At 48.2% G+C, this 27472-nt stretch overlaps 10 protein-coding genes across 10 annotated transcripts; 5 read left to right on the plus strand and 5 right to left on the minus strand.

Moving 5' to 3' along the window:
• FPSE_02494 (uncharacterized protein) lies at positions 1–1080 on the plus strand (the record flags this gene model as incomplete). The annotated part of the gene is made up of 2 exons (XM_009255613.1): positions 1–875; positions 930–1080. 2 exons carry the CDS (start codon positions 1–3, stop codon positions 1078–1080), a joined length of 1026 nt encoding a protein of 341 aa, XP_009253888.1.
• Positions 1081–2168: 1088 nt separating this feature from the next.
• On the plus strand, positions 2169–4682 carry NPS9 (the record flags this gene model as incomplete). The annotated part of the gene is made up of 2 exons (XM_009255612.1): positions 2169–2498; positions 2553–4682. The coding sequence occupies 2 exons, from the start codon at positions 2169–2171 to the stop codon at positions 4680–4682; spliced, it is 2460 nt and encodes an 819-aa protein (XP_009253887.1).
• Positions 4683–4789: 107 nt separating this feature from the next.
• Positions 4790–6661, minus strand: FPSE_02492 (uncharacterized protein; the record flags this gene model as incomplete). Its single annotated transcript, XM_009255611.1, has 4 exons — positions 4790–4812; positions 4961–4990; positions 5211–5373; positions 5471–6661. 4 exons carry the CDS (start codon positions 6659–6661, stop codon positions 4790–4792), a joined length of 1407 nt encoding a protein of 468 aa, XP_009253886.1.
• A 480-nt stretch (positions 6662–7141) lies between these two features.
• FPSE_02491 (uncharacterized protein) lies at positions 7142–8264 on the minus strand (the record flags this gene model as incomplete). Its single annotated transcript, XM_009255610.1, has 2 exons — positions 7142–8193; positions 8255–8264. 2 exons carry the CDS (start codon positions 8262–8264, stop codon positions 7142–7144), a joined length of 1062 nt encoding a protein of 353 aa, XP_009253885.1.
• A 799-nt stretch (positions 8265–9063) lies between these two features.
• Positions 9064–10502, plus strand: FPSE_02490 (uncharacterized protein; the record flags this gene model as incomplete). Its single annotated transcript, XM_009255609.1, has 5 exons — positions 9064–9194; positions 9243–9376; positions 9436–9848; positions 9916–10399; positions 10456–10502. 5 exons carry the CDS (start codon positions 9064–9066, stop codon positions 10500–10502), a joined length of 1209 nt encoding a protein of 402 aa, XP_009253884.1.
• A 933-nt stretch (positions 10503–11435) lies between these two features.
• On the minus strand, positions 11436–12956 carry FPSE_02489 (uncharacterized protein; the record flags this gene model as incomplete). Its single annotated transcript, XM_009255608.1, has 6 exons — positions 11436–11448; positions 11608–11657; positions 11810–12097; positions 12247–12600; positions 12686–12789; positions 12863–12956. The coding sequence occupies 6 exons, from the start codon at positions 12954–12956 to the stop codon at positions 11436–11438; spliced, it is 903 nt and encodes a 300-aa protein (XP_009253883.1).
• Positions 12957–13704: 748 nt separating this feature from the next.
• Positions 13705–19181, plus strand: FPSE_02488 (uncharacterized protein; the record flags this gene model as incomplete). Its single annotated transcript, XM_009255607.1, has 7 exons — positions 13705–13914; positions 13972–16955; positions 16992–17453; positions 17505–17624; positions 17678–18316; positions 18593–18825; positions 19090–19181. 7 exons carry the CDS (start codon positions 13705–13707, stop codon positions 19179–19181), a joined length of 4740 nt encoding a protein of 1579 aa, XP_009253882.1.
• Positions 19182–19583: 402 nt separating this feature from the next.
• FPSE_02487 (uncharacterized protein) lies at positions 19584–21597 on the minus strand (the record flags this gene model as incomplete). Its single annotated transcript, XM_009255606.1, has 2 exons — positions 19584–20061; positions 20129–21597. 2 exons carry the CDS (start codon positions 21595–21597, stop codon positions 19584–19586), a joined length of 1947 nt encoding a protein of 648 aa, XP_009253881.1.
• A 430-nt stretch (positions 21598–22027) lies between these two features.
• FPSE_02486 (uncharacterized protein) lies at positions 22028–23037 on the minus strand (the record flags this gene model as incomplete). Its single annotated transcript, XM_009255605.1, has 2 exons — positions 22028–22604; positions 22661–23037. 2 exons carry the CDS (start codon positions 23035–23037, stop codon positions 22028–22030), a joined length of 954 nt encoding a protein of 317 aa, XP_009253880.1.
• A 1353-nt stretch (positions 23038–24390) lies between these two features.
• On the plus strand, positions 24391–25974 carry FPSE_02485 (uncharacterized protein; the record flags this gene model as incomplete). The annotated part of the gene is made up of 3 exons (XM_009255604.1): positions 24391–24857; positions 24912–25449; positions 25501–25974. The coding sequence occupies 3 exons, from the start codon at positions 24391–24393 to the stop codon at positions 25972–25974; spliced, it is 1479 nt and encodes a 492-aa protein (XP_009253879.1).
• Between the last annotated feature and the right edge of the window lie 1498 nt (positions 25975–27472).

The raw sequence follows: 27472 nt of genomic DNA on the forward strand, positions 1-27472 counted from the left end.
ATGAGTGGAATCTCATTCAAGTCATTTGTACAATCTCAGTACACTCCAATTCCTCTCCCGAACCATGATTTCACCGGACAGACCATCCTCATCACCGGAGCAAGTCGTGGGCTTGGCTTGGAAGCAGCTAGTCACTTTTATCGCCTCGGCGCTTCCAAGATCATCTTGGCGATCCGAGATGCTAGAAAAGGTCCTGAATGCATAGCATTTGTGAGACAGTACAATCCTTCGTCAACCACCACTGTCGAGTGCTGGGAACTGGACCTCACCAATGTCGAAACAATCAGGCAGTTCGTCGCCAAAGCCAAGAATCTTGAACGGCTGGATGCAGTCATACTCAACGCTGGTATGGCCACCATGTCATTCCAAGCCGTTGACGGAATGGAAAAGACACTTGCGACAAATGTCACTGGTACATTCCTGCTCGCCATTGGTTTGCTGCCAGCACTGCGTCTATCAGGGCTCCGAAATAACATCCGCCCCAGGATGGTCTTGGTATCGAGTCAAGGCCACGAAGCCGCTGGATTCGCTGAGCGCACGGCTGACGATATCTTCGCCGCTCTCAATGATGACAGCAAGACTGACATGACGGATCGCTATGACACCAGCAAACTGATCCAACTGCTGGCGTTTTACGCTCTCAAAGACACAGTCGACAAATCGTGGCCAGACAGCATCACCTTTACGGCTGTAGACCCCGGACTGTGCGATACAGACCTCACTAGAGACATACCACTGCTCATACGCATCATCCATAGGATCATGAAAATGTTGCTGGCGCGGACAGCCGAGGTTGGCGGTCGCTGCCTCGTCTTTGGTGCTGCTGATAATGATCATGCTCATGGCGCATACTTCAAAGATGGAGTCATTGGAAGGTAAGCTGCCAATCTACATTGGATGCATTAAATAACTAACGTGCTGTACTCAAGTCCTCCAGTTGCAGTTACTGATCCTGAGGGAGTTAAGCTGAAGAACCGTGTCTTTTCTCAGCTCAAGTCGCTGCTTTACTCCGTGGATCCTGAGATCATGGATGCTTGTCCATCTATGGAGTCAGATGAAGAGGCGATCCGTCTCAGTTAAATAATATACATGTGGCAGCACGTCCAAGAGAGTGTTAAAAAATAAATTCATTCAATCCACGTCGAATATTATAAGTGATAATAGCCCCATGACATTGTAGCCATTCAGATAACCTAATATTAATCGCCATCCATCCGAATACAGGCAACGCTCAATGTATTTGGCGCAATAAATAGAGTAGAGCACGCTCATGGATAGTAATTGATGAGATTTGTCTGACTAGCCTCAAAAGTAATTCGTGGGCCAGAGCAATATATTCCGCAAGCATTGCCCAGGGTACCATGAGAATTCGCCGCTAGAACCATAAGAGCAATGCGAAGCGAATGGCAAAGAGCAGAACAATGGCCTCATAGACCGACAGACTGGAAGGAGCGGAAGCAACTCATCACGATTGTGGGCCGCCTCGGGTTCCTAGATATCATCTACTTGTTACCCTTTGGCCTTTGCCGAATCTCGGTTATTCCAAATGAAGACAATTACCGATAACCCGAGAACCCGATGACGAAGATACAGAGCGTCTAATTGGCTAACCCTACAGCTAAACGATATACAATTCACTCACTTGCATAGATGTGGAATCAGTCCAACTCTCTCACATGGACGACATGGATTAGCCATTCCCATGGGTCCTGGGATGAAACAAATATGATCGTATTCTAACGGCCAAACTTTGATATGTGGTTCTGTGCCTCCAAAGGTTCTCACCCCCCAGTATACTTTGCAGGGTTACGAACAGAGTTTTGACATTGCATGAATGTGTTACCCATTCGATCTGGGGTAGAGATATGTATGAGTTTGACAGTAGCTGACATTGCATATCATCCCTGCCGTCTGACCATTTTGGGCCTTGTTTCTGAATTTGGCCGTCCCCGAAACCCAACGAAAAATAACGGACGAACGATCGGTGTTCTCGGCGTCACACCATATCCGACATGGTTTGTGTATCCATTGCTACTCTGTACAGAATGATTGATATACTTGAGAAACTGCTGTTTCAACTTCATTTAGTTGTTCCATATTCATTTAGTCTCTGTTTATCGCAACTGGCTTGTGTCTTTTCTATCTGTACCTTATGAACCGGATTCACCATGGCTCCTCTTAACACTTATACGTCTACTGAGGTCTTGCTCCTTGACCATGCCTGCAATGACGTGCATGAACTCGGCCGTGCGCTTTGGTCTATCACAGTCGATCGCTACCATCACCGTGATGAGTGGACGTTGACTTGCCTGGCTGAAGTGCACGGTCGATGGGATATGACCTATCGACTTGTTAGCATTCAAAATGCTACTACCATCGGTCAGCTTCTCGCCGCCGAGAGGCTCATTGAGTCACCAAAGGACGTTGCTGATGAAGACAACGTCTTTGCCTTTGCAACTACGGGCTCGCGTCTTCCAGTTCGCACACTTCTAGGTCGTGTAAGTTTAACCATTCTCGGAACACTTCCATACTTGGCGTCTGACAAGTCTTAGTCATCGTTTATCTTGCAACTCTCGGAATTTGATGGTAGGCCTACGGCTCAAGTCTTATTCTCTGGAGCGAACAACAAAGGACAGGCACGGATTCTCCTCAATGCATTTCATAGTCTTTGGGAAACCCATGGCTCATCTCCCTTGAATGCTGAACGCCCTGTATGCGAGGTCGGTGGCCTCAGCTACGAGGACGTTCGCATTCTTGAGCTGGTCAACAGCGGTAGACTTGCCCAGCAGCAGGAGTGCATTCACGATGTGGTTCTACAACATGCGCTCCAGGCGCCTACACAACATGCTGTGCGGGCCTGGGATGGCAATTTGACGTACCATCAGCTCAACGACCACGCTGATCGCATCGCCACCATGCTCGTGACTGCTGGTATTGGCCCAGGTGACTTTATCCCATCCATCATGGAAAAGTCATACTGGACCATCGTCGTCATCCTTGCAACGCTCAAGGCCGGCGCGGTTTTTGTGCCCATCGACCCCAAGTGTCCCGCTTCGAGGATCAACGGTATCTTTCTTCAAGTCTGGCCCAAGGTATACTTCACCAACCTCGGGCCTCAGATGCGACGCAAGCTTAACCCCTCTGTCGCTTGCATCGACAATTTTGCTGAGATTGTTCAGCAAGTGCAGCCGGGTCCACTGCCGCCGTCTCGCCCTGACGCAATTGCAACTTGTTTCTTCACCTCTGGCAGCACAGGAAAGCCAAAGGGCGCCATCCATGATCACTCTGCCATTGCCACTGGCATTGTTGACCTTCTAGGTCCGTTTCACATGGATAGTCGGACCAGCTCCATGCACTTCGTGTCACCCAGCTTTGATGTCAGTGTCACTGAAATCGCTGCAACTCTCTATGCGGGCGGTTGTATCTGTGTTCCTTCTGAGCAGGGCAAGCTGAACGACTTGAACGGGCAGATGAGGGCTCTTGGAGTCACACATGCCTTTCTCACCCCTTCTGTTGCTTGTCAGGTGAAGCCCAGAGAAGTACCTACGCTGCAATACATCATGCTCGGCGGCGAGCCCCTGGGTAGAGCCACTCTCGAGGCCTTGTGTGAGGACGTTCACCTCATCAACGTTTACGGATCTACAGAGTCAGGACTTTGGGATACCGCCTCGGAGAGATTGACTCTCCGCAGCAAGCCAAGTAACATTGGTCGGTCTACAGGGCCACGAATGTGGATTGTACATCCTGGCAACCCTGGCAACCTTTTGCCCTTCGGCACCGTTGGCGAGGTCATGGTTGAGAGTCACTGTTTGGCACGCGGGTACATTGGCAATCAGCCCGCCAAAACCGGGTTCGCACCCGCGCCTGAATGGAGACATCAGCTTTTCCCCGGGATGGAGCAAGGACGCTTCTATCTAACGGGGGACTTGGGCTCGTATAACTCCGACGGCAGCATCATGCTACACGGCCGGAAGGACAGCCAGGCCAAGATTCGGGGCCAGCGGATCGAGCTCGGCGAGATTGAACACCAATTCAAAGCGGCTCTACCCTCTTCCCATGTCGTTGCCGAAGTTGTAACGATTGGTAGCCGCACAATGTTGGCTGCTTTCGTCGAGTTATCGACTGCCGAGGACAACGCAGGCATTGAACCGTCTGTTTGCGCTGACTCTCTGTCCATCAGAACAGCTCAGGCTGCACGTCTGGGTGCTACTCCAGCACTATCGGCAGCGTTACCCGTTTACATGGTGCCCGAGATGTACATTCCCGTCAACAGCATCCCTCTTACCTTGTCTGGTAAGACTGACCGACGGAGGCTCAGAGAACTGGCTTCAACCATCACAACTGTACAGCTGGAGATGATCAATGGGGTGGATGATGAGAAGGAGCAGCCTCGCAACGAGCGTGAGCGGCTGATTCAGGCGACTTGGGCCGCCGTCCTGCAAAGGAAGGCTTCTACTATTGGCATCCATGACCATTTTTTCAAGATTGGAGGGGATTCATTATCGGCCATGAAGGTCGTGGCTGCGGCGCGAAGCCGGCAGCTGACCATCAACGTTGGAGACATCCTGGGACACCCGACCATTGCGTCGCTGGCAGAGTTTCTCAGTTCCTCTTCAACCATTAGTTATGCGACGAAGGGAATGGTGAACAGAGATGTCCAGGTTACAGTTACTGTCTTATAGTTGAAGGATAAATTTCATATAGTATATGTATTAATAAATTTTTGGCATTCTAATTAAAGAAAAGCAACTTCATGCTATACCACGCAGTAAACCTGTATTTCATCACATCAGTCTTCAATATCAGTGCTGTCTGTTGAGGAGTGTGCGTGCAGTTTTTGAGTTTCTTTCAAAGGCATCATCTTTATCTCTAGACAACTGTTGGCTAACATTACCTATTCCTTACGACACTGACACTACAAAAGCAAAGCCGCTTTGACTTGATACCATCAAATACATACAGAAAGGACACATGCTATCAATGAGAAATACTAGCCAAAATAAATTCATTGCTACTTATGTGCTGCTCAAAAACTAAAGACATAAACTATTTCCTCTCTTCAAAACGAAGTCTACACTTGAGCCCCTTGGGAAGAGCATCTTGAGTTCCCCACTGCTCCATTGTTTGACCTGGTATCTCCAAACCCGTGTTGTACTTGGAGTAAATAGCGGACACGGACATCTTAATCTGGAGGTTCGCAAAGGCCTTACCTAGACACAGTCTTGCGCCGTAACCAAAAGGGATGAATGACCGCTCCAATCTTAGAATCTCATCGGGTGTGGCATCGAGCCAGCGTCGTGGGTTGAATTCACGTGGGTTGAGCCAAACTGATGGATCAACATGCAATGCGATGGTGGATGCAGATACAATGGTCTAATATGGAAATGGAAAAAAGTCAGAGATGGGTATATAGAGATAGCGTATGGTTTTCTCGGGTAAGAGGAGGGGGCAAGAGAATCCATTAACTCACGTTCTGAGGGATGAATATCTCTCCATATCTTGAGTCTCTAGCGAGGACTCGTTCGGCTCGTCCGCTGGCCACTGGGTTGAGTCGGTAAGATTCACGGATGCATGCTTCGAGAATAGGGGCCTTGTTCAAAAGACTCCAATTTGGAAGACCATCCGCGTCACGCGGGACACCATCTAGCTCCCTCTGTACCATCGACTGCCAGTACGGGTTTCGGCTAAGATGATATACAGCATAGGTCAGGGCCACCGTGACTGTAGCTTGACCGGCATACAAGTTGTCGATAATCTCACTCTCGAGGTAACTGTCCGAGAGCGGGCGGCCATTTTGACGGAGGTGCTGAATAAGCTGCACAATAGAACGTTCGTCCTGTGAAGCTTTGGGATCAGATGTTGTTTTGTAAAGACGCTGCATGGCCCATTTATCGAGGTCGTCTTCAGCTGAGAAGTACTCGGTTGACCTGGTGTAGACCGCCACGGCTAGTTTGATGGCGCCGAAGACAATAGGGAGGTTGTACTTGACTGCACCCCACAATTCACTGTTCTTGAGCCTTGCTAGAATGCTGCGGTCATTTTCGTCGCCTTGGAGTGCCTGAGAGGAGTGGCATGGCCCAAAGACCAATGCTGTGGTATTGTCCCAGGCGTAGTGGTTAATGATGGGCAAGACATCCACAACTCCTTGGTCACTGGTGATGATCTTTTCTTCGATGCGCATCATCGAAGCCAACACTCTATCCCGAAGAGGCTGCTGAATGTCAGGCTTGTAAACGGAAGTAGCCTGGAAGAATGACGAGACCAGTCCCCTCTTCTCACGATGCCCAAGGTATTCCTTCTCGGCAAAGATTGCCCGTGCATTGTGGTAGAGAAAGTTGTCAAAATAGCCACTCTTTGGATTTCGTGCCGATGAGGAGTACAACTCTCGCATGGCGGTGACATCAGAGACTGAGACCTGTCCCGGTGCTATCTGAACAAAGGGGCCATACTGTAGGTGCCATTTGGCCACGGTTTGTGGACGCTGCCGAAGCAGATCAAACAGCGTAACATAGTGATGCGAGATCCGGCATGGCCAGGGACCGGGGATATGTCGGTATTTGATCAAACGGTATATAGAGAGTATGACTACAGCCGCAAGAGCAAGTAGGGTAGGTAGCACAAAAACAGTGCTAGAGGAGGTAATTGACAGAATCAGGGGCATTTTGGCGATTGGAAGTTATTGAAAACGTCTTTCAGACTTGTGAGTTGAATTTGAAGTTGGCCAAAGCGACAACAGTCCTCATTATAGAGTATTTCTTCGTCATACTAACTCTACTAACATGATGTTTCGGCGAGTTACTACCCCTATTGGGATGGTTAAATCTCAACTCGTGTAACGCTGTGGTCACAAGGTTAAGTCTTGGTAGCTGACATTGCACAATTTTTCACAGATGACAATGCATCCTAGCCTAAACTCATTATTACTTGGTTCTCTAATGGTCTAGACTTCACTAATACAAGTGTAGATGGATGGCTTTATCATGCCAGGCCCGTTACCGACTAGCCACCCTGTAGTTTGTCCTGGCGAAACGTGCATCCACTCAATCAGCTCGTTGGATCAACTTCAAGCCTGTACTTGGCATGATTCTAGACATTGCCGTCTACGGGAGCCTATACTACATCTGGTTGACCTGATAAATTTCTATGCCGGCACTTTCTTGTCCTCCAGTACAAACTCTCTCGCTGCCTCCTCGTATGTTACAAACTCTACCTGGGGTCCCCATTCCTTCAACCACTGAAGCATCCCCTCGATTGTTCCAGCAACATGAGCCATTCCCGAGGTATCAGGATGCAAGACAAGGGGAAATACGAAATCCCCTGGCCCGCTTCCATCGGGCCCCCAATTCCAAAGCCAGTTGAAACGGTCTTTCCACATCTTTTCTATGGCTTCAGCAGTGACAAACCCATGAGAATTGGTCACGTTGGGGAGAAATTGCATGGGTGTCATGTCTTCCATGTACCAGTTGGCCGGTATCTCAACAACTGACAACTGGCGTGGTTGGGGTGAAGGTTTCATCCAAGTGGAGGCTGACTTGGAGTAGTCAACTACATCCAAAGGGAAACCGGAATCGAGGTGGTAGAGTTGAGCATCATGTCCGCTCAAGGACGTGTCATACAGGAACCCCTTACGCTCCAGGAGACTGATAGTGTCATGGTCAATTCGGTAAAGCGGAGCTCGAAAGCCCACCGGCCTCTTTCCCGTCAAGGACTCGGCTAGAGCGATGCACTTGTCGAGAATGTCTTGTTGCTGTTGCGGGTCTAGTTGAGTACAGTCTTCGTGGCAATATCCATGGAGTGCGATCTCGGCTCCAGAATCGACGATGGCCTTTGTTTCAAGTGGGAATGTCTCCATCGAATGTCCTGGGATAAACCACGTCACCTTGTCGGAAATTCCAACACGGTCTAGGATCTTGAGGAGGCGGCCGACTCCGACACGACCTGCAAAGATCCCCGCGGAATAGTCGGAGAGACAATTGCGCGAGTGTTGTCCGGTACCCATCCAGCCTGACACGGCGTCGAAATCAACAGATACGAGAATTTTCACACGCCGCCGAACTTCCGGTATTCCGAGTGGGATATTCCCCAGAAGGTGGGAGTGGTGGAGTTTGGGATCGTGGGCCTGGCATACAGGCGAGGCCTCTGAGCTGTCACCCGCATGGTCTATCTGCATTCGGAGATCTCCGTATGGAATTTCTTATTACGAGTCAGTCGTCCTGAAATCTGAAATCATGTAGCGTTGTTAGATTATGCGTACCTTTTGTCATGGTGTTGCGATAATTTGAAGCAATCAAGATTTAGGCGAGGCTGTAATCAAATAGAGAAGTGGTGATGCTTGTTGATACCTGGGCAATGATGAAGCAAGTATAGGAGCTATCTGAAGGCATTTCTTCCATTATATACTTCTCAGTTGGAAAGGGCTATGCAAATGCAATCTGGTTATCTTTGTTGTCTGGCAGGCTTGCTACACAGCGACATGACTGACATCGTTTACCGCAGTAAAAGTTACTTCAAAGGCTAACCCATCCCATGCCCTTAACCCCTGTCTGCGACTATCAAGGGGTTGAAAAAGGCGTGGAACGACATGACGTGACCCAAGAAGTCGGCAAACGTGGTGACGCTCTTCTCAGGGCCAAATGCAACATAGGTAAACTCAAAACGATTGAAGCATAATCGGCATATAAATTACCTAATTCGACTGATGGAAATACAACAGCACTAACCATGTCGGGATGGTCGAAAATAAGCTTTCAGCTAACGGGTCTTGTCTTACCATGAGCAGGGGTTGATCAGACCGACCATAACGCCTTGCAGGGTTGCAGACAATTGCTGACCTTGCATATACTGGGTTCAGGCTTGGTGTGTCAAGCTACCGGTCAAAATGCCGCTCCGTATGCCGATGACTGACTAGTAACACACTAAGCAAGGACTTGAATGCTCCGTGCTTCTTACTAATGTCACCCGTTCTCCCTGTCTTTGTTGCACCATTTAACACCTTACCTCCACTTCAGTTCATATCCACCAGCTACGTAACCGCCAATCAACACCCAGCGACACAACATCAACATGTCTTCTTACAGCTTCTCCATTGAGAATGTCAGGTCACAATTCCCGGCACTGGCGAAACCCCAGATCTTCGGGGACAACGCTGGTGGTAGCCAGGTTCTTGGAACTGTCGCAAAAAGGCAGCTAAGCCCGTTCCGTCTCACCACTAGATTCATTCATTGACTGACTTGGGAGAACAGCATCACTGAGTATCTCATCGAGACTAATGTTCAGCTCGGCGCGAGTTACAAGACTTCAACGCAATCAACCGCCATTTTTGACAATGCGTACAAGGCTGCTGCCAAATACATCAATGCCGGGATTGATGAGATAGGTAGGTTCAGAATACGGTTCTACTCCGGATATCACTTTGAACCAACAAAAAACCTTTAGTGATCGGTCCTTCGACAACACAGGTCTTTCGCAACCTCGCTGCCGCTCTCAAATTACAACCTGGAGACGAAGTGATTCTCACCAACGTAGACCACGAGTCCAACATTGACCCGTGGCTTCACTATGCCGCCCTCAACAACGCTACAGTCAAGTGGTGGACACCGTCTGATGTCAAAAACCCCAAGCTAGATCCAGACCAATTACGAAGCCTCTTGACCAACAAGACACGCCTAGTTGCCTGCACACATTGCAGTAATATCCTCGGTACCATCAATGACATTAAAGCTATAGCAGATGTTGTGCATGAAATCCCCGGTGCATTATTGGCAGTTGACGGCGTCGCTTATGCCCCTCATAGGGCAATCGATGTAAAGGAACTTGGAGCGGACTTTTACGCCTTTTCTTGGTACAAGGTCAGTTGCCTTGCAAGACTCTAACATGTTGCTGAGCCACTTGACTAACTATTGTTCAACGTTGTAGGTCTATGGCCCGCACATCTCCCTACTGTATGGCTCAAAGGCAGCCCAGGCTCAGATATCGTCATTGGGTCACTTCTTCAATCCGGATGGTAGCTTGATGGATAAGCTTGAGTTGGCAGCAGCTAGCTACGAGCTGACGCAGGCTATCATACCCCTCACAGCGTACTTTGGTGAGAGTCCCAAGCAGACGTGGGAAGCCATTGCAGAGCATGAGCAGAAACTACAGACCCGACTTATCGAGTACCTTGTATCAAGGCCGCAAATCACGGTGTACGGTGAGATATCTACCGATAAGGCGGTTCGTGTGCCTACGGTAAGCTTCACTGTTGAGGGGATGTCGTCGCAGAGCGTGGTAGACTCTGTGGAAGCAGTCTCGCATGTTGGCATCCGATGGGGTCATTTCTTTTCCAAGAGACTCGTAGGGAGCATTCTTGGTCTCAGCGATGACGGCGTTGTGCGAGTGAGCTTGGTTCACTATAATACAGGTATGTACTTGTCTTTGCATTTAGTATGATTCGGTATCTAATAGATCGTGTCGCAGTGGAGGAAGTTGATCAGATTATCGTCGCGTTGGAGATGGTTCTGTAAGGAGAGACTCTTTGTCGTTTTGAATACTATTACTCTCTTTCAAATGTCTTTATGTGATTACCAGCTATTTGCACCGTATTAAGTATGTAGATAAGGATTTTAGTGAGCCTTGTTTTTCTATCTGGAAAGTAAGTAACCCTAAGCGAGGGGATCGCAACTATCCGTACTCGGATTAGCCTCGGTCCGAACTTATCTTGTTGTCTATCTTATCGGCTATCTAATCGGCTATCTTATCGTCGGTTGTCATTTACATTTCCAACACTTTGATTTGATCTTAGTTGCTAATTCAATGAATGAATAGAGTCACATTTGCGTTACCACGAGTGACCCTATGAGAACAGATTGGCATGGCCCCCACATTCTTGATAATATAAATCAATTATAAATTCCTAACTGTTTTGAGCGATGCCGGAGGGAGAGAAGCATTGCGAAATTGACTCTTGGATAAAGTCAATTCCTCGGTCCCGGGTAGCTGGAATGACGAAAAACACAGCGTTGCAGTAGTTACGTAAGGCCAGTCTATCCCATTCTTCTCACGTGGGATAGTGAATTCTCTCTTGGCGAAATAAGCTTTATACTAATGCACCTCCGGTGCAAGGATTCGCTGACTGTGCATCTGCGGCAGTGGACGACAGGCAGGAGATGGATCCAAGTGACGGTTTTAGGAACAAATAAGCGATTGCGGAATATGTCCAAACCTTATCCTTTCATAGACTAGCTCCAACGGAAAACGGCATTTGGTGTGAGCGGGCCAAGCCGGGCACACGGGCTGTTTACTAGTCCGCACCTAGAGGGCGGCGTTATGGTACCGGCACGGCCCGAGAGACTTGTATCAATAGTCTGATGCCGAACCCCCTACTAGCCAACTTGGAATCCAGATACCGCTATGTATATCTCCGACGGCTGAAATGGCGCTATTATATTCTCCGTGGACTACATGACTGATCTGTAAATATGGTATTATTATCTCAATAAATAAATCCAAACTGACTGAGAGACAGCGTAAGATGTCTAATTGCTAGGACCATAATTAAGTTTAGGTAGATGATGTGAAAAAATGCCTTGCAGATAAAGCATGTTTTTGCACAGACTTAAACCCACAGACCTCAGCACGCGAGATACTGTATCAATCGACCGCACATTGTAATAGGACCACTGTAAAATGCGTAATGACGAAACAAACGCTTGCTATCCACTATGAAATATCATGCCTGCTATGGTTCTAACCTCTTGATTCCAGATATGGGATATGGACCGAAACGATATCTCCAAAAGTCCCCCCTCCCGTCAATGTCAAGTCAGCATACTTGAGCTCCATGTTTCAGTAACCGCTCCACAATTTCATTGTTTCCCTCTTGAGATGCCCTGAAAAGAGGTGTACATCCCTCTGGATCACGGGAATAAACATCAGCCCCTTTCTCCAGTAGCAAGGCGACTATGGCTGTATGATTGTTGCGCGTGGCGTAGTGTATAGGACTATATCCCGCCGCATCTACCTCGTTGACGTTGGCACCGTAGGTGATGAGTGTCTTGACAACCTTTAAATGGCCCATTGCTGCTGCTATGTGCAATGGTGACCCAGGTTTTGCGCTTTGCTGAGATCTGTCAGTTAGTTGTCTGCTTTCTCACACCCAAGACTCTTGGTGTTTTGTTTAGATCAAAGCGAGGAAAGAAAGAAAGACACGCACGAGTATGGGCGGCCAAAAAAACAAAAACAAAGAGGGGACTAAATCAATAAACTTACAACACCGTAATTGTCCTTTGGACATGATGGTATAACGTGTCTTGTCATTGGCGATGTCATTGGTGAACAGAGAATCACGTTTGAATCTTGCATACTCAAGCTGCTTGAACTCCCAGGACTCAAATTTGTAAAGATCGAGGACGGGTATAAGTTCATATCTTGGGCATTATATGTAATGTCCTCTGACGAAGCCTGGCTGTGCCAAGTTTGTAGACTCGTCCCCAACGTTGATGATGAAGACGCTGACGTTGTGTGGCTATAGTCCCCAGCCGCCTCTTCCAGTGGCGAAGCAGTCTGCATCAACCGTACAGCCCCATTAGGCGGTTCAGCAGAGCCATTCATAGATGTAATACCCTGTAGAAACACATGTCAAGCGACGTTAGAAATAACAGGTCTCTCTTATGGATGCAGATCGGTAGGCTGTGAGGGTACCACCTACCACAGTTGGGCGTACTTTGATCGTTTGTTGTGTTGATGTGAAAAAAGATGTTGGTTGACGACCCACAAGGGCATTGGCCGCTTCCATAGCCCCTTGTTGTTTACCTAGGTGTGAGTGTGTGAGTTAGCATCTTGATGGATCTTGATGAGTTTCGATAAGCATGGATGGATAAGTTACCTGCATGTATACGCGACTTTCGTTTGGCGAGACGGTTTTGTGTCTTTCTCCGTTCAGCAGGATCGATAGTGATTGAATTAAGCAACGAGTCCATGGTTGATTGGGTTACATACATCGATACCGTGAGGGTCGCGAATTTTATCAACAAGACTCTTTTGTTGGATGGAGGGCTGGAATGAATTGGGACAGATTGATTGCGTGAGGGAGGGGTACAAGCACTCAGTGTAAAGGGTAGCTATAAAAGACATGGCGCCATACATACGTTCAGCAAAGTTCGGGTACGTGGCGAAGTACCAAACCGGCATACCCTGACTCTCAGCCCTTGTACTAATATTAACCATAAAGTATTTATCACCCAAGCCTCGGGGGTCTAGAAAAACAGCGGAAGGGCTTACACCAAAAACCGCTCATCTCCCACCTAGATCATTCCGCTGTTTTTTTTTCGACCCCTTAGCCAAGCCAGGCCAGCTCGGAGCCACGAGCGGAGTGTATTGGTCCGCAAGTGCCGGTTGCTACAAAAACCTTATTGGTCCCTCAAGTGGTTTGTGCCTTATTTTGAGTTTCTGGGGTTTTACGGTGCAGACGCGCGTCCGATACAGGGTTTCTCGCTCCCCGACGCTTGACCGATGACTGGCTACTGTTTAATGAATAGACCCATCCCACCTCCCACGTCAAGGGCGCCCTGATTCACCAAAAGTGTTACACAGCCAGCAGCTTAATACTACGTGAAAGACATCAAGACTCCCTTACAACATAGAACAGTAACTCCCTCTATACTTGAATCATTCGATACATCATATCATCTACAAGTGCCCACAACAAACACTGAGCTATATTTAATTATGGCTGTGTCAGGTTGCATTAACGACAATTCCTTTGGCCCGATAGTACAGGGCTGTCGTGGTGACTTTGACTTCACCTTGCGGTTCCAGAATATCATCCTGGGGATCGTCCCGGCAGCCATTTTCATCTTGATAGCACTCACTCGCGTGGCAACCCTTGCCTTCAGATCTCGCATCGTCGACGGCAAAGTCCTCCAATTTACTAAACTGGTATGAAGTCCCGTTGCCTCATATTGTCTTGTATTTGCTGACTGGGCGGAATATCAGGCAGTCATCGCGGTGACTGCCGCTCTTCAACTTGTCCTACTCATCTTATCCTCAACATCCAATGAGGATGCATTTGCCGTGGCGAATTCAGCTTTGGGATTCAGCCAGTGGCTTGTAACACTGGCTCTCTCCTTCGCTGAACACTCTAGAGCACCAAGGCCGTCGTCAATCCTGACCTTGTACTTGCTGCTACAAATCTTACTCGATGTAACACGGTGTCGTTCCTACTGGCTCATGGCTAGTTCATTTCAAATCACGAGATATGCTGGCGTGTTTACAGCTACGATTCCCTTCAAGGTCGTCACCTTACTGCTTGAGCTTCAAAATAAAGCACGGTGGATGAGATGGCGAAAAGAGGATCATAGCCCCGAGGAAACGAGCAGTCTATTCAACCTTGGTGTTTACTTCTGGCTCATTGGAATCTTCCGCAATGGATTCAAGAACGTACTGTCGATTAAAGACGATCTGTATATTCTCGACCACGAGATGCAGTCAAAAATCCTTCTAGACAGGCTGACCACTAAATTTGCCAACTCCTCAGCCAACGTTGGAAGACGTTTCAGACTCGCAAAGGCGCTGGGCAGAGCTCTCATCATTCCTCTCTTTTTGCCAGTAGTACCACGACTCGCCATGATTGGTTTCCAGTACAGTCAGCCTTTCTTCATTCATGCCCTTCTCGAATACCTCATCCACAAGGATGTGCCCAAGAACGACGGGTATGGTCTCATTGGCGCTGCTGTAATAATTTACGCAGGTATTGCTATTTCTGATGCCCTGTTCTGGTATTTTCACCAACGGTGTCTATACATGGCACGTGGCTGTTTGGCCTCGTATGTCTACAGATCGACTACTCAAGGCAAGATGACGGATATCGGCGATGCAGCCGTCTTGACCCTCATGAGCACCGACATCGAGCGCATCATCTACGGCTTCCACGGTCTTCATGACTTTTGGGCCAATATCATCGAGATTGGACTCGGCTGCTTTCTTCTGCAAAGACAACTAGGCCTAGCCTTTATCTCACCCATTGTAGTGATCCTACTCTGTGTTGTGGCCACCACCGCCATTGCCTGGGCGATTGGAGAGAGGCAGTCTCGTTGGATGGAGCGGATTGAGAGCCGTGTAGGACTCACGTCCAGCATCATCTCCAACATCAAAAGTCTTCGCATCTCAGGCATCACGGCTCCAGTTCGTGATCTTGTTCAAAAGATGCGAGAGCAAGAGCTGAGTATCGGTAACAAGTTTCGCTGGCTGCTGATTATGACTGCCACTGTCGCTTTTGTCCCGTCTGCCATGTCTCCTGTCGTCGCATTTGCCTTTACAAACGAGCAGCTGGATACCCTCAAGATCTTTGTGTCCTTTTCATTCATTACACTGCTCACCAATCCGCTGGGAGCCATGTTTCAATCTGTACCGGCGGTAATTGCTGCGTTTGTATGCTTGGAGCGTATCCAGAAGTTCCTCGAGATAGAGCCTCGTGTCGACTACCGAAAGTCTTCTCGGCCTCTTTCTCCTGCAGATGGCAGTCTGCTTGAGCAAGATGATGAGAAACCATTGGGTTCAGGTCAAGGTGCTTCAAAATCCTTGATTTCAATCGTTGACGGTAGCTTTGGATGGACATCGGAAAAGATGACACTCACAGGCATCTCCGTCGATGTCCCTATCGGGAAGCTGACGCTCGTTGTTGGTCCAGTAGCATCTGGAAAGTCCACCTTTTGCAAGGCTCTTCTAGGCGAGGTGCCGTTCAGCAGTGGTCAAGTCATCGTGCCTTCGACTGAGGCCCCCATAGGTTACTGCGAGCAGACGCCTTTCTTGAAAAATGGCTCCATACGAGACAACATCATCTGGCATTCTGTGTATAACCAGACTAGATATGAAGAGGTTCTGGACGCGTGCCTGTTGCGAACTGATCTCGATATCCTACCAGAGGGAGACGCAACAACCATTGGCAGCAACGGCATCATGCTCAGTGGTGGACAGAAGCAACGCGTATCGCTAGCCAGGGCACTGTACCTTGAGACCGACTTCCTCCTTATCGATGACATCCTGAGCGGCCTGGACAACTCCACAGGGAACGACGTCTTTCGGCGCGTGTTCGGCCCCAATGGGCTCATGCGTCGTCGTAACGCAACAGGGATTTTGTGCACTCACGCAATTCGATATCTGCCGCTGGCGGATCATATCATTATTCTTGAGACTGATGGTACTGTCGCCGAACAAGGCTCATACGACAAACTCGCAGAGACTGGAATATACATTCCGACTCTTGGGCTTTCTGATGCCGATGATGCCTCCAGTACTAACTCATCTACTCCTGTCGAGGATACCGTTGCGGCTACGATGCCTATTCCTCTCACGGCCTTTTCTACGGCTAGTATAGGCAACCTCGAGGCCGAGTCGCGGTCAACGGGTGACGCCAAGGTTTATCGTCACTACTATCAGAGCGTCAATGGCTGGGCTACCTTGACATGTTTGCTCAGCGGCATCATGTACGCCGTCGGTCGTAACTTTCCCTCTATCTGGATGGGCTTCTGGGGAACCAACGCCTTCAGCAGGACTTCATCGTTCTACATTGGCATCATGGGCTTATTCAGAGGTCTCCAAGTCATCTCTCTATTTCTGTGTGCCACTGCTGTAGTCATCTTTATGACGACGCAGTCTGGTAAGCACCTACACAATGAGATTCTTAACACGCTTGTCAATGCGCCCTTGAGGTTCTTCACGACGACTGACTTTGGTGCCGTGACGAATCTCTTTTCGCAGGACATGACGCTTATCGATGGAGAGCTCCCCATATCTTTGCTTAACACAGTGATCCAAGTCTTTGACGTTTTTGCAATGGCGGTCGTTGTCGCGGTCGGTGCGCCCTGGCTAGCGATTGCCTACCCAGTGGTGTTCTCTGTAATCTATATGCTGCAGATGTTCTACCTACGAACCTCGAGGCAACTACGTCTACTTGATCTCGAGGCCAAGAGTCCCTTGTAGTAAGTATTCACCGTAACTTCAACCTATGTCTTTAGCACTAACACGATTAGTGCACACTTTCTTGATACCATCAGGGGTATCGCCACTGTTCGCGCTCAAAAATTGAGAGAGCAGGAGATCCTTCACAACCAGGATTTGTTGGATCTTTCACAGAGGCCGGCCTATCTTCTAGCCATGGCGCAACGATTCCTCGCCACATTCTTGAATCTTATCGTTATGGTTCTGGCCATCGGAGTTGTCTCCATATCGACCCAGCTTAGAACCAACTCAGGCTTTGCTGGCTCGTCATTGGTGACGTTGATGACATGGGGAGATTCTATCTCCAGTCTCATCCAGTACTACACACAAGTCGAAGTCTCGATTGGAGCTGTGTCGCGTCTCAAGGCGTTTGCACAGAATGTACCGTCTGAGAATTTGGAGCACGAGGATCTCGAACCGGCTGAGGAGTGGCCTACGAAGGGCGATATTGCCATCCAGGGTGTCTCGGCTTCGTACAAGTGAGTATCATCCTATGCACTTGAGAGCAAACATTGGCTAATTACTTCCAGGAATGAGGATGAGTCTCCTGATTCAGACGACGACGAAGAAACACCAAACCTCGCATTGGAAGACCTCACCATCTTAGTTAAGCCGGGGCAGAAGGTGGCCTTGTGTGGCCGAACAGGCAGGTATGTTTCCATCGTCTTCTCACTTAAAAAGGTCAAGTACTTACAAGCTTCAGCGGCAAATCCTCTATCATTCTTCTTCTCCTTCGTCTTCTGGATCCCCTCTCCAACCAGTCTGAGAACATTGTGATAGACGGGGTTCCCTATAACCGGGTTAACCGGTCAATCCTTCGTCGTCGTCTTATCGCAGTGCCTCAAGACCCTGTCTTTCTACCCGACGGCAGCAGTATCAAGGAAAACCTGGATCCTTTCAACGTGGCGTCAGATGAGGAATGTCTTGCTGTACTAGAGGACGTCCGACTGACTAAATTCGCAACCGATCATGGCTCAATTCATTCAGGTATTAGAGCTGATGAGCTAAGTGCTGGGCAGAAACAGCTCTTTAGTCTCGGTCGCGCTGTTCTACGCCGCAGAGTCAAGCAGCGTCTCTTTTCGATCCCTGGAGGTGTTCTACTCCTAGATGAAGTCAGCTCGAGCGTCGACAGTGCAACGGACAATTTGGTGCAGGAGATCATTAAAGAGGAGTTTGCAGACTATACCATTGTGATGGTATCCCACAGGTTGAACATAGTTATGGAATACTTCGACTCTGTAGTGGTTCTCGATCGAGGTCGAGTTGTCGAGACTGGTGATCCAAGGGATCTGGCCAAGACTGAGGGAAGCTGGTTCAGCCAGTTATGGGCAATGGAGAAGAAGTAAGTGGCATGTTGAATAAGGTCAGAAGGAAAGGTAGATAGTTATTAGATATGGGAGGAGTTAGAGTCAGGTCTTCTATTAATTAATTTGAATTACAAACTGGGGACAATCACAGCTTCTAATATTCTTGTTCTGCTCTCCTGAACTCCACATCTTCGTCTCCAATCTCTACACTTGGCTAATTCGCCACGAGCGTCAAAGTCATACAACTATAGCAACTATCTCGCTTCGGAACTTCACTCCGCACACCGAGATAATACTAATATCCTGCGAAGCTTGAACAAGAAACCGTCCGGATTCCAACTTCAATCACTCCAGACATATACTTTAGAGTTCATCCGCGCACTTCATAAGCCTTTTTTTGAGCAAGCTACGTCTCAGTCCCCATTCCGCTACTCGCGAAAAGCCGTCATGGAGACTACTATGCGCGTCTTGGCTTGGCCATCCAGTATAGGACTAATAGCTGGCTCTGAAGACCGAGACTTGCAAGTACTCGACACAGACCCTTGTGCGTCATTTCGCATTCATGCACAGGGATATTTAGGTCGTGTACAACGGCAGGCAGCTGTGTCACTATCTATGAATATCATCAGTGATCTAGAAGACGGTATTTTTGGTGCTAGCTGCGGTGCTTCGTGGAGGAAGACACATAGTGTTATTCATGAAACTCCGTTGATAGTTGAAGATCGAGTGAAGGTCTCATCGGGTTCTCATGGAAGAAAGGAACTGCTTTCCATAGCTGCTGCTGAAGACTATATCAAAATTCTACTAGGTGATTTGCAGCCAAAGGATGCTGAAGATGCGATGTATCAGACTATAAATAGTGCAGTTGGATTGTGTTATGAGGCTGTTGATGAAAGGTGACGGCTAGACTGAGAAATTAAACTATTGATACTTACATGAGTTCCAAAACCAGTTCAAACTTATTCTCAATATGCCTGGTATTTCTGACTACAAATTTAACGTAGTGAGGAAGGTTCAAGCATATGAAATTCCTCGTCCCATAGATCACACGTTTGGTTATCTCACTCCCAAGTTCAGTAACTCGAATCAAGCCTCATAAAATACCCGCCATCAGCTTGGTAGTCAAAGCCAAAGTCTCATGATTCCTGTGTCGTCTCGCTAAACAACATAACAACCGAATACAGTCCAACCCCCGGCGTTCCATTACGTAGCATGTCCTAAATCTGATTGGTTTATATGTGCTGCCATGATTCTATGTACTCTTCAACTAATTGGCCACTTTGCAAAAGAAAGGTGAGATATCTACCGCGCTGCCGAAGGTCGTGGGTTTGCACGCCGTGATCTATCCCTTCTCTCCGCCAACTTGAGAACAAAAGGCAGAAGAGCATTAAGAACCTCCCAAGCCATCGTTTCCTCATAACTCGAAAGTTTCAACACAGTCCCAGGCTTGTACCCTCTGTAGACCTTTTCAACATCGCTCATCGCATAAGGCCATAGATGCTTGAGTAATACACCCTGAGTGGTTTGCATTGCACCCAGTTCGTCCCATAAGAGGCTGCCCAAAATTCGCATCGTTCCATCGTAGCCGGGAGTCTCATGTTCTTGTTCATTGGGAGGCTCGTTGTCTTCTTGTCCCTCTTCCACTGATCGATATTGTGCGTCAACGGCAAGGACGAACTTGGAGGCGTTTGGCTCGAGGTAAGATTGTATAGTAGCCTCGTCTATGGCTAAGAACATTCGATGGTGGACAGGGAGATCCGAGAGGACGCTGTGGAATTTCCTATAGTCGTGTTAGTTTACAAAAGCCATGCCTTATTCTGGCTTGGACCTCATTGGGGACGACTTACCTTTTAGCATCCTTTATACTGTCCACCTTTTCATCAATCCAGTGGATCTTGCAACCTTTCCGCACATCGTTGATATCTTTGTTTCCCAGTCCCCAATCAGCGATATCGACTTCGAACTTAGTTTTAAACTCATTCCACTTCTTGTCATCGTGCTTGTGGCAGAAACGAAAGGCGGCAAAGCCGTTGACACGAAATACCGGCCGCTGGGCGTATTCAATCCAGCGATCCATTGTAGGCTCCGGAGGACCCCTCAGTTCATACCGGGCTGTTGTCTGCGCATCGATCCCGCTGATGCACCCGATGAGCAGGACCTGGGGATCGTTGATAGTAGGTTCAAATAATAGGTCCTCGCGCTCATAGTGATTATACATCTCTTTTGTCTGAAGATACCGTATCCGTCCGCTGTAATCTCGTTCTCGCCAGTTAATATTGGCGGACCACGATATGGGGTCCTTGCGAAACGGGTGTCTATGAGCTGCTGTTACCTGCTCACGCTCTTTGGATGGAAGACTGTCGCCCTTGTAACCGTCTGTCGGCATAAAGATTATGTAGTCCGCATCCATTGTGTTTTGGCCCAGATCGTCTATCTTGTCTGTTATCTCCTTCTGCCTAGCATCAACATCAATAGGGTTGGTAGATTTATGATTACCAAGCTCAAGTACCAGTGGTTCTTGGATACGATCGATATGCTCAATGACCCATTGGTGAGCACTGTCGCAGATGCAATCGTAATGCGCCCTGATGTACTGGTACCAAAGACCAGTGACTGAGACTTCTTCATAAACCTCGTTTTCCTCTCTTCGCTTCGCGTTAACAGCCTGTTCAAAGACTCTCAGATGATTCCAAATCAGGTTGTAGGTTGTTCGTAGAGCATTCTTTGTTCGTGGATGGTTGAGATAGGCGAAGACATCTATAACAGCGACAAAATACTGGCAAGCAGCTGCGAAATTCTTGGGATCGTCTAGCTGCAACTCGTTCCATCGTCTTTCAGAAAGAGGTGGTATACCCTCCCACAATCTCGATTTCATGGCATGGAGCTCCTTGGCAATCAACCAAAGGCGCGACGAATCCTCGTGTGAGCCGATACGGACCCCAATCCGTTCAGTAGTCGATCTTTGTTCGACATTGAATGGTGCCGGCGCCCATTCAGGGAATGGTTTATCCATGTTTCTGGCCTCTTCAACGGTGAGTAGTGGCCGAGATGCCTTGAGATCACCAGGAAGACAGCCATGCATAAGAAATTCGATAAAATGGGGAATCGTTTGAGGTTCCAGAATTCTGTCAGTTATCCAAAGTCTATGCTTTCCACCAGATTGTGGAGGAACAAGATGACTGATGTCTGTAGGATTGTCGCTGTGTCGTACATTGCCGCTGCGTTCACCGTCCTCGTCAGGATCAGTGTAGTTACGTCTACCACTGGCGGTCAAGGCCATTTCAAGCAGAAGCAGTCTTTCAGTACGACTAGACATTTTGAACGGTGAAGCCTAAAAGCTGGCCTGAGGTGACCTGATGTAGTTGCTGGACGAGTTCTGTCTCTTGGGTTCTTGGAGAACGATTTTTTTTCTGTGACAAAAGACTTTTGTATATAGACAGGAAGGCGATAAACAAATGATGGGAGAATTGAATGAAAGAGTTGGACAGAGTGTGATGAAAAGTGTTGGTTGTGAGAAAACCGGGTAGAAAAGGAGTCATCTCAACCAACAGATAGTAACCTTTCCCGATTGAGACTAAACCCACTCAGTCTAGGCAACACCAGACAAAACAACCAATTAAGACAAGTCTCGTCGGAATCGCACGATAAAGTAGAAAACACCAACTCCACAGTCAAGAAACAACTATTATTAACTAGATGAGGAATTATTAGCATATATTATTTGGATGTCTGATTATCTATCCCAGCTACTTGTATCTAGGAACAGAGTCTCCTGGTAGCTCTTGAGGTGTTGACTGAGCGTGTAGCTCCGCTGCATGTTGGTTCGGTCCTGCTGGGAGCTCAGACTTGGGCTCCTCTGTAAGTGTTGGTACCGCAGCATCACGTTTTCTCCGACGCATGAAGAATAGAGCAGCTCCGATGAGTGCAATAAAACCTAGGCCAGCGCCGACACCGATACCCGCCTTTGCGCCTGTCGAAAGTCCTCCGCCTGAAGAGGATGCTTGCGTCGGCTCGGATGAGGCTGATGAAGCTGACGAAGAAGTTTCGATAGAGTCGATAGTGATGGAACCTGTCTCTGTCGATGGTAGATCTGAAGACTTAAAGTGTAGCTGGAAGAGCGGCGCGTAAACGGTGAAACTTGAGACAGTGACAGTCTCTTCAGACCCTGAGTTTGTTTCTGCGACTGTGTTGGGGATGTCGAGGTATCCAAAGCCGTTACTCTTGCCTGACGAGCACTGAACAGCAGCGAAAGAACCGGTGGTGGCGATGCTAAAGCATGTTTGTGCGTTGTTAACGCCTGAAGTATACTTGCACTGGAATCCACTAAACGACTCTGTATTTAGCTTCGTCATTACAATCCGATATTAAAGTGCACCTACGTTGGACAGCATCCTATAGCTGTCTCACTCTTCGCAAGAGGGAACTGAAAAGTGAATCCTCCATCGACATCATCTGTTGAAACACACTTTGTAGTGTACCCGGCTGGACATTGAATACCAGGCGAATAAAATCCCCAGCCGTTTAGTGCGACACCGGTTGATTGTGAACCCCTGCGTGGAGGCCAGCATTTGGCATCGTCCTGGACGCCTTGAGCGTTGAAGGTGTTATCAGAGCATGTCTGAGCTTGCCAGCCATTCTCGCAGGTATCACACTCTTGGACAACGACGGTACAGCTTGCGGGGTAAGTGAACGTAGTTGTGAGAGGTCCAAGATTGGTGCGCGAGGCTGTACCAGAGGTTCTAGTTGTGGTAGACATCGCTAATGAGTTGGATCGGCGAAGCTTCAGCCAGCAGAACAGTTATTAAATTAACGCTAAGTTATGAGAGTTACGACTGAGAAAGAGGAAAACGCTAGTTCGTTGGCAGTCAGCACTAACGAGTTTAAGGTATACGGATGTAGCAATATGTCTTACGGAACGGATGAACTATGATACATTGTATCTCATTATGCAATAGGCCAATCTACCGATCCTACCTCGTTACTGGCGCTTACTGTTGAACAAGAAATATTGTGACAGAAAGTGTAACGGTTTTGAGAGTACCGTGTTAACTTGTAAGATTGGATATCCAAATGCCAATCTGCTATTTGATCGCTAGGATACAGTGCGATAATAAAGTTTTAGTCTCTAATCCAGCAAACTGCCCGCTTTTTCGGGGCTGCTGAAACTTTGATAGCCTGCATGGGTGCGCAGACCGTTCATTTCGGCAGATCAAACCCAAAACATACCACACCAGAAAATTGAGATGACAGCTGTCAGTGTCACAACAACAGAAGTGTATAGTGCTCACGCCTCAAGTGATATATTTGGAAGATATGATCACTCATCGAGGTAAGGTCTTGGGCATTGACAACTCAGCAGTGTGTGTTGGCAGAAAGGCAATTGTCTTACTGTTAGAAACCTGGAAAGTCCACTTACCCTGAACTGAACCTTACATATAACTGTAATCTTATCGATAAGTGATGATCTTTGGTATCCAATCAATACCTCGCGAGAGGAAGCAGTGGATCAGCCATCATTCCTCAGGTCAGCCTCAAAGCAGCCCAACTCCATAAAGACCCCAAACGGGGTAAAGCTGTTTCCAGTTATCCAGACAGTGACATCACAAGGAGGAACCGTGATTCGATGCCACTAATTATAGCACGAGCTAATATCGGCACTCCGGCACTTGGAGGCTTGGGACTAACTCTCGTTTCCTCCTAGCTGTGTAACCAACGTTGCATTTCCCACCGTTTCTTTGTGGTTACCAGCTATCAAATACGGTACTAGAGCTTGTGTAGCGTGAAAACACTTGCCGTTTGTATCAATAAATGAAGCCAATATTAAAAAATAGGCGCTGTGGCGCTTGGTCTGGTTACCTCGCTCGCTCTCGGACTAAGCGAAGACGCTAGAGCCGCAACGTCGTGACAATAGCTCGTATCCCATTTAATTCTATGGACTGCCGTGAGGCTCAGATCTCCTAAGGCGCCGATCTGTGGAGTTGAGCCAAGAGATTAGTTACTATGCAGTGAATAAATAACAACCATAACCTCTTTCTATTCAACCTTCCATTCCCATCCCATCGCATCATCTCTTCTCTCCATCAATCAACACTTTCTTTCTTCATTCACCATGCATTTCAATACTTTGACATGTGTGCTGGTTGGCCTTGTCGCTCACTCATCCGCAGTCCCAACCAAGCGCGAAGCCGTCAACAGTTGTCTCACACAAGCCAAGGTGCCCACCGACGCACAGGGCTCTCAATCATGGAAAGAAGACGGCACAGCTTACAATCTGAGACTCCCATTCGAACCAGCCGCCATCGCCGTCCCCACAACCGTCGCTCAAGTCTCCGCTGCCGTTGAATGTGGCGCCAAGCACGGCGTTGCAATTAGTGCCAAGAGTGGCGGCCACAGCTATACCTCTCTAGGCTTCGGTGGCGAAGATGGCCATCTCATGATTGAGCTCGACAGAATGTACAGCGTCAAGTTGGCCAAGGACGGCACCGCCAAAATCCAGCCTGGTGCTCGCCTTGGACATGTTGCTACTGAGCTCTGGAACCAGGGCAAGCGAGCTCTGGCTCATGGAACGTGCCCTGGGTAAGTTTCCCCTAATCTCTCCGGAACAAGGATATGCCTGCTAACAAATCACAGAGTCGGCCTCGGTGGTCACGCCCTGCACGGAGGCTACGGAATGGTCGCCCGCAAGCACGGCCTGACCCTTGATCTCATGATCGGCGCCACAGTCGTTCTCCCCACCGGTAAAGTCGTCCACTGCTCGAAGACCGAGAACTCCGATCTTTTCTGGGGTATCCGTGGCGCTGGCGCAAACTTTGGTGTCGTCGTTGAGCTCGAGTTCCAGACATTCGCTGCGCCTGAGAAGATTACCTACTTCGACATCGGTCTCAACTGGGATCAGAATACCGCGCCTCAGGGACTCTATGACTTCCAGGAGTTTGGAAAGGGCATGCCTGCCGAGATCACCATGCAGATGGGTGTCTCTAAGAACGGATACAGCGTCGATGGTGCTTACATCGGTGATGAGGCCAGCTTGAGGAAGGCTCTGCAGCCTTTGGTCCAGAAGTTTGGTGGCGTTCAGGTCACTGCTACTACTGTTGACTGGATGGGTCTTGTTACTCACTTCGCCGGTGCTGGCGTCAATGTCAACCCTATCAGTGCTTCATACGACGCAGTAAGTCTTTTCTGGATCTGACGATATAAACACATAACTAACTCATCCCAGCATGACAACTTCTACGCCAGCAGTCTTGCAGCCCCCGCGTTGACCCTCGCCGAATTCAAGTCCTTCGTCAACTTTGTCTCCACCACCGGCACGAGCAGCAGCCACTCTTGGTGGTTGCAGATGGACATCACCGGCGGCACATACTCTGCCGTCTCCAAGCCCAAGCCCAGCGACACCGCCTACGTCCACCGCGACACCCTCCTCCTCTTCCAGTTCTACGACAGCGTTGCTGCGACCGCACAGTACCCCTCTGATGGCTTCAACCTCATCAAGGGCTTGAGGCAGAGCATCTCCAACTCTCTCAAGGCGGGAACTTGGGGCATGTACGCCAACTACCCTGACTCGCAGATCAAGAATGATCGCGCGACTGAGATGTACTGGGGAAGCAACGTTGCCAAGCTGGAGGCTGTCAAGGCCAAGTACGATCCCAAGAACTTGTTCCGCAACCCTCAGTCTATTAAGCCCAAGGCTTAGAGGGAGCAAAGATCTTTCTGGCATTTTGGCGTTTTCTTTTCAATATAGAGTGTTATAGACTTGATATTTAGCGGTTTTAATATTAATCAACTGGTACAAACCATCATTGTAATCAATATCTTTCTCCCGGTTGTGAACATTGTTCCTTGTCCTCATCTCAATCTTCAGGCTACGGACTTGTTCTCTATTACCGTGACTTTTAGGTTCTATCAGCCGCTTGACTAGTCCCACCTATTACACCGGGTAATTGATAAATCGATTTGATGAAGCTGAGATTCGGACCTAGATTTTCGTCAGCTGTTTGGCAATTAACCGGCGGTGGTCATGTCAACATACGTAAGCAGCTGAGATCTAAATTGGCTGCAGATGTGTTGCCACAAGCGTATGATATCGGGGCCATGGTGAAACGGAAGCCCATCTTAGCTCAAATCTATCAAGTCACACATGGTTGATTCCTTACCGGACCAGTTACTCGGTTATCTGACCCAAGACGAGCTTAGCCAGCCCAAATTTATGCCAAGTTTTGTTCTATGGGTTCATCAGATCATTTGTTGATAACAATTTCTGTTTGACATCCACAATAACTGTAATTCGGAATATCCTGAATTGAAGTTGAATTAGTCGTCGAATAAGTTCCATGGTAACAACAGCATGGATCAGAAACTTCCCGAGGCTAAAATGAAAATCTTGGCCATGCTGTAATTTAGGCAGAATACAATCTACAAGGATCCGGCATCGTAATCCGGGGCATCATGTTCCATCTATCTAAATCGGGCTAGATGTGTGTCGGTACCCGGCCGGATATATCCAACCCGACCGAATCTCTAAATCCCAGATCTCACCTTTATCGCAAGTTGGTTAATGGCTTGTTACATTTCTTAATATCACATAGTAAGCTTAAATCTGCTGATCGACATAATTGGACTTAGTTAAGCGAAAGTCATTGAAGTTACTCTGTTGTGGGACTACGACTGGCGGTCATGATGTTTGTGCCAAGATTGACTATTCCTGGTATGATATTTTCTTAATAGTCTTGCAGATATAGTTCCAAGACATGGGATCCTCGGTAGTGGACATCGGCATGAGATGAAAGTCCGGGAAGACATTGCAGTAGCGGTCATCACATCGCTCGTCCCACCTTTTCTTTTTCGTCGTGGAAATGACCTGTTTGTAGCTTTATCCCGAGTCAGCGGACCAATAGCGATACCAAGTCCGTATCCTGTAGTCCCCCTCCTGATTGAAGTGAACTATTAAGATGCCAAGACGTAGTCTTGAGAAACGGATGAAGGGAACTGACGTTTGCTTTTAGCCGGAATCAAAAGAAGGTGTGCTGAATCAGTGCCTGCAGGAGTATGGCTAGTCTACGATATGTGCATGTCACTGATTTTGCGGCTGACGAATCGCATCAAAGGATCACATCTGTGGATATACTTGTGTCCCCTCATGGGTGATCATGAGAGACATTACCGTCTTGGCTTTCTTATGGGATAAATTATTA

Source organism: Fusarium pseudograminearum, chromosome 3, assembly GCF_000303195.2.
Source record: "Fusarium pseudograminearum CS3096 chromosome 3, whole genome shotgun sequence".
Lineage (NCBI taxonomy): Eukaryota > Fungi > Ascomycota > Sordariomycetes > Hypocreales > Nectriaceae > Fusarium > Fusarium pseudograminearum.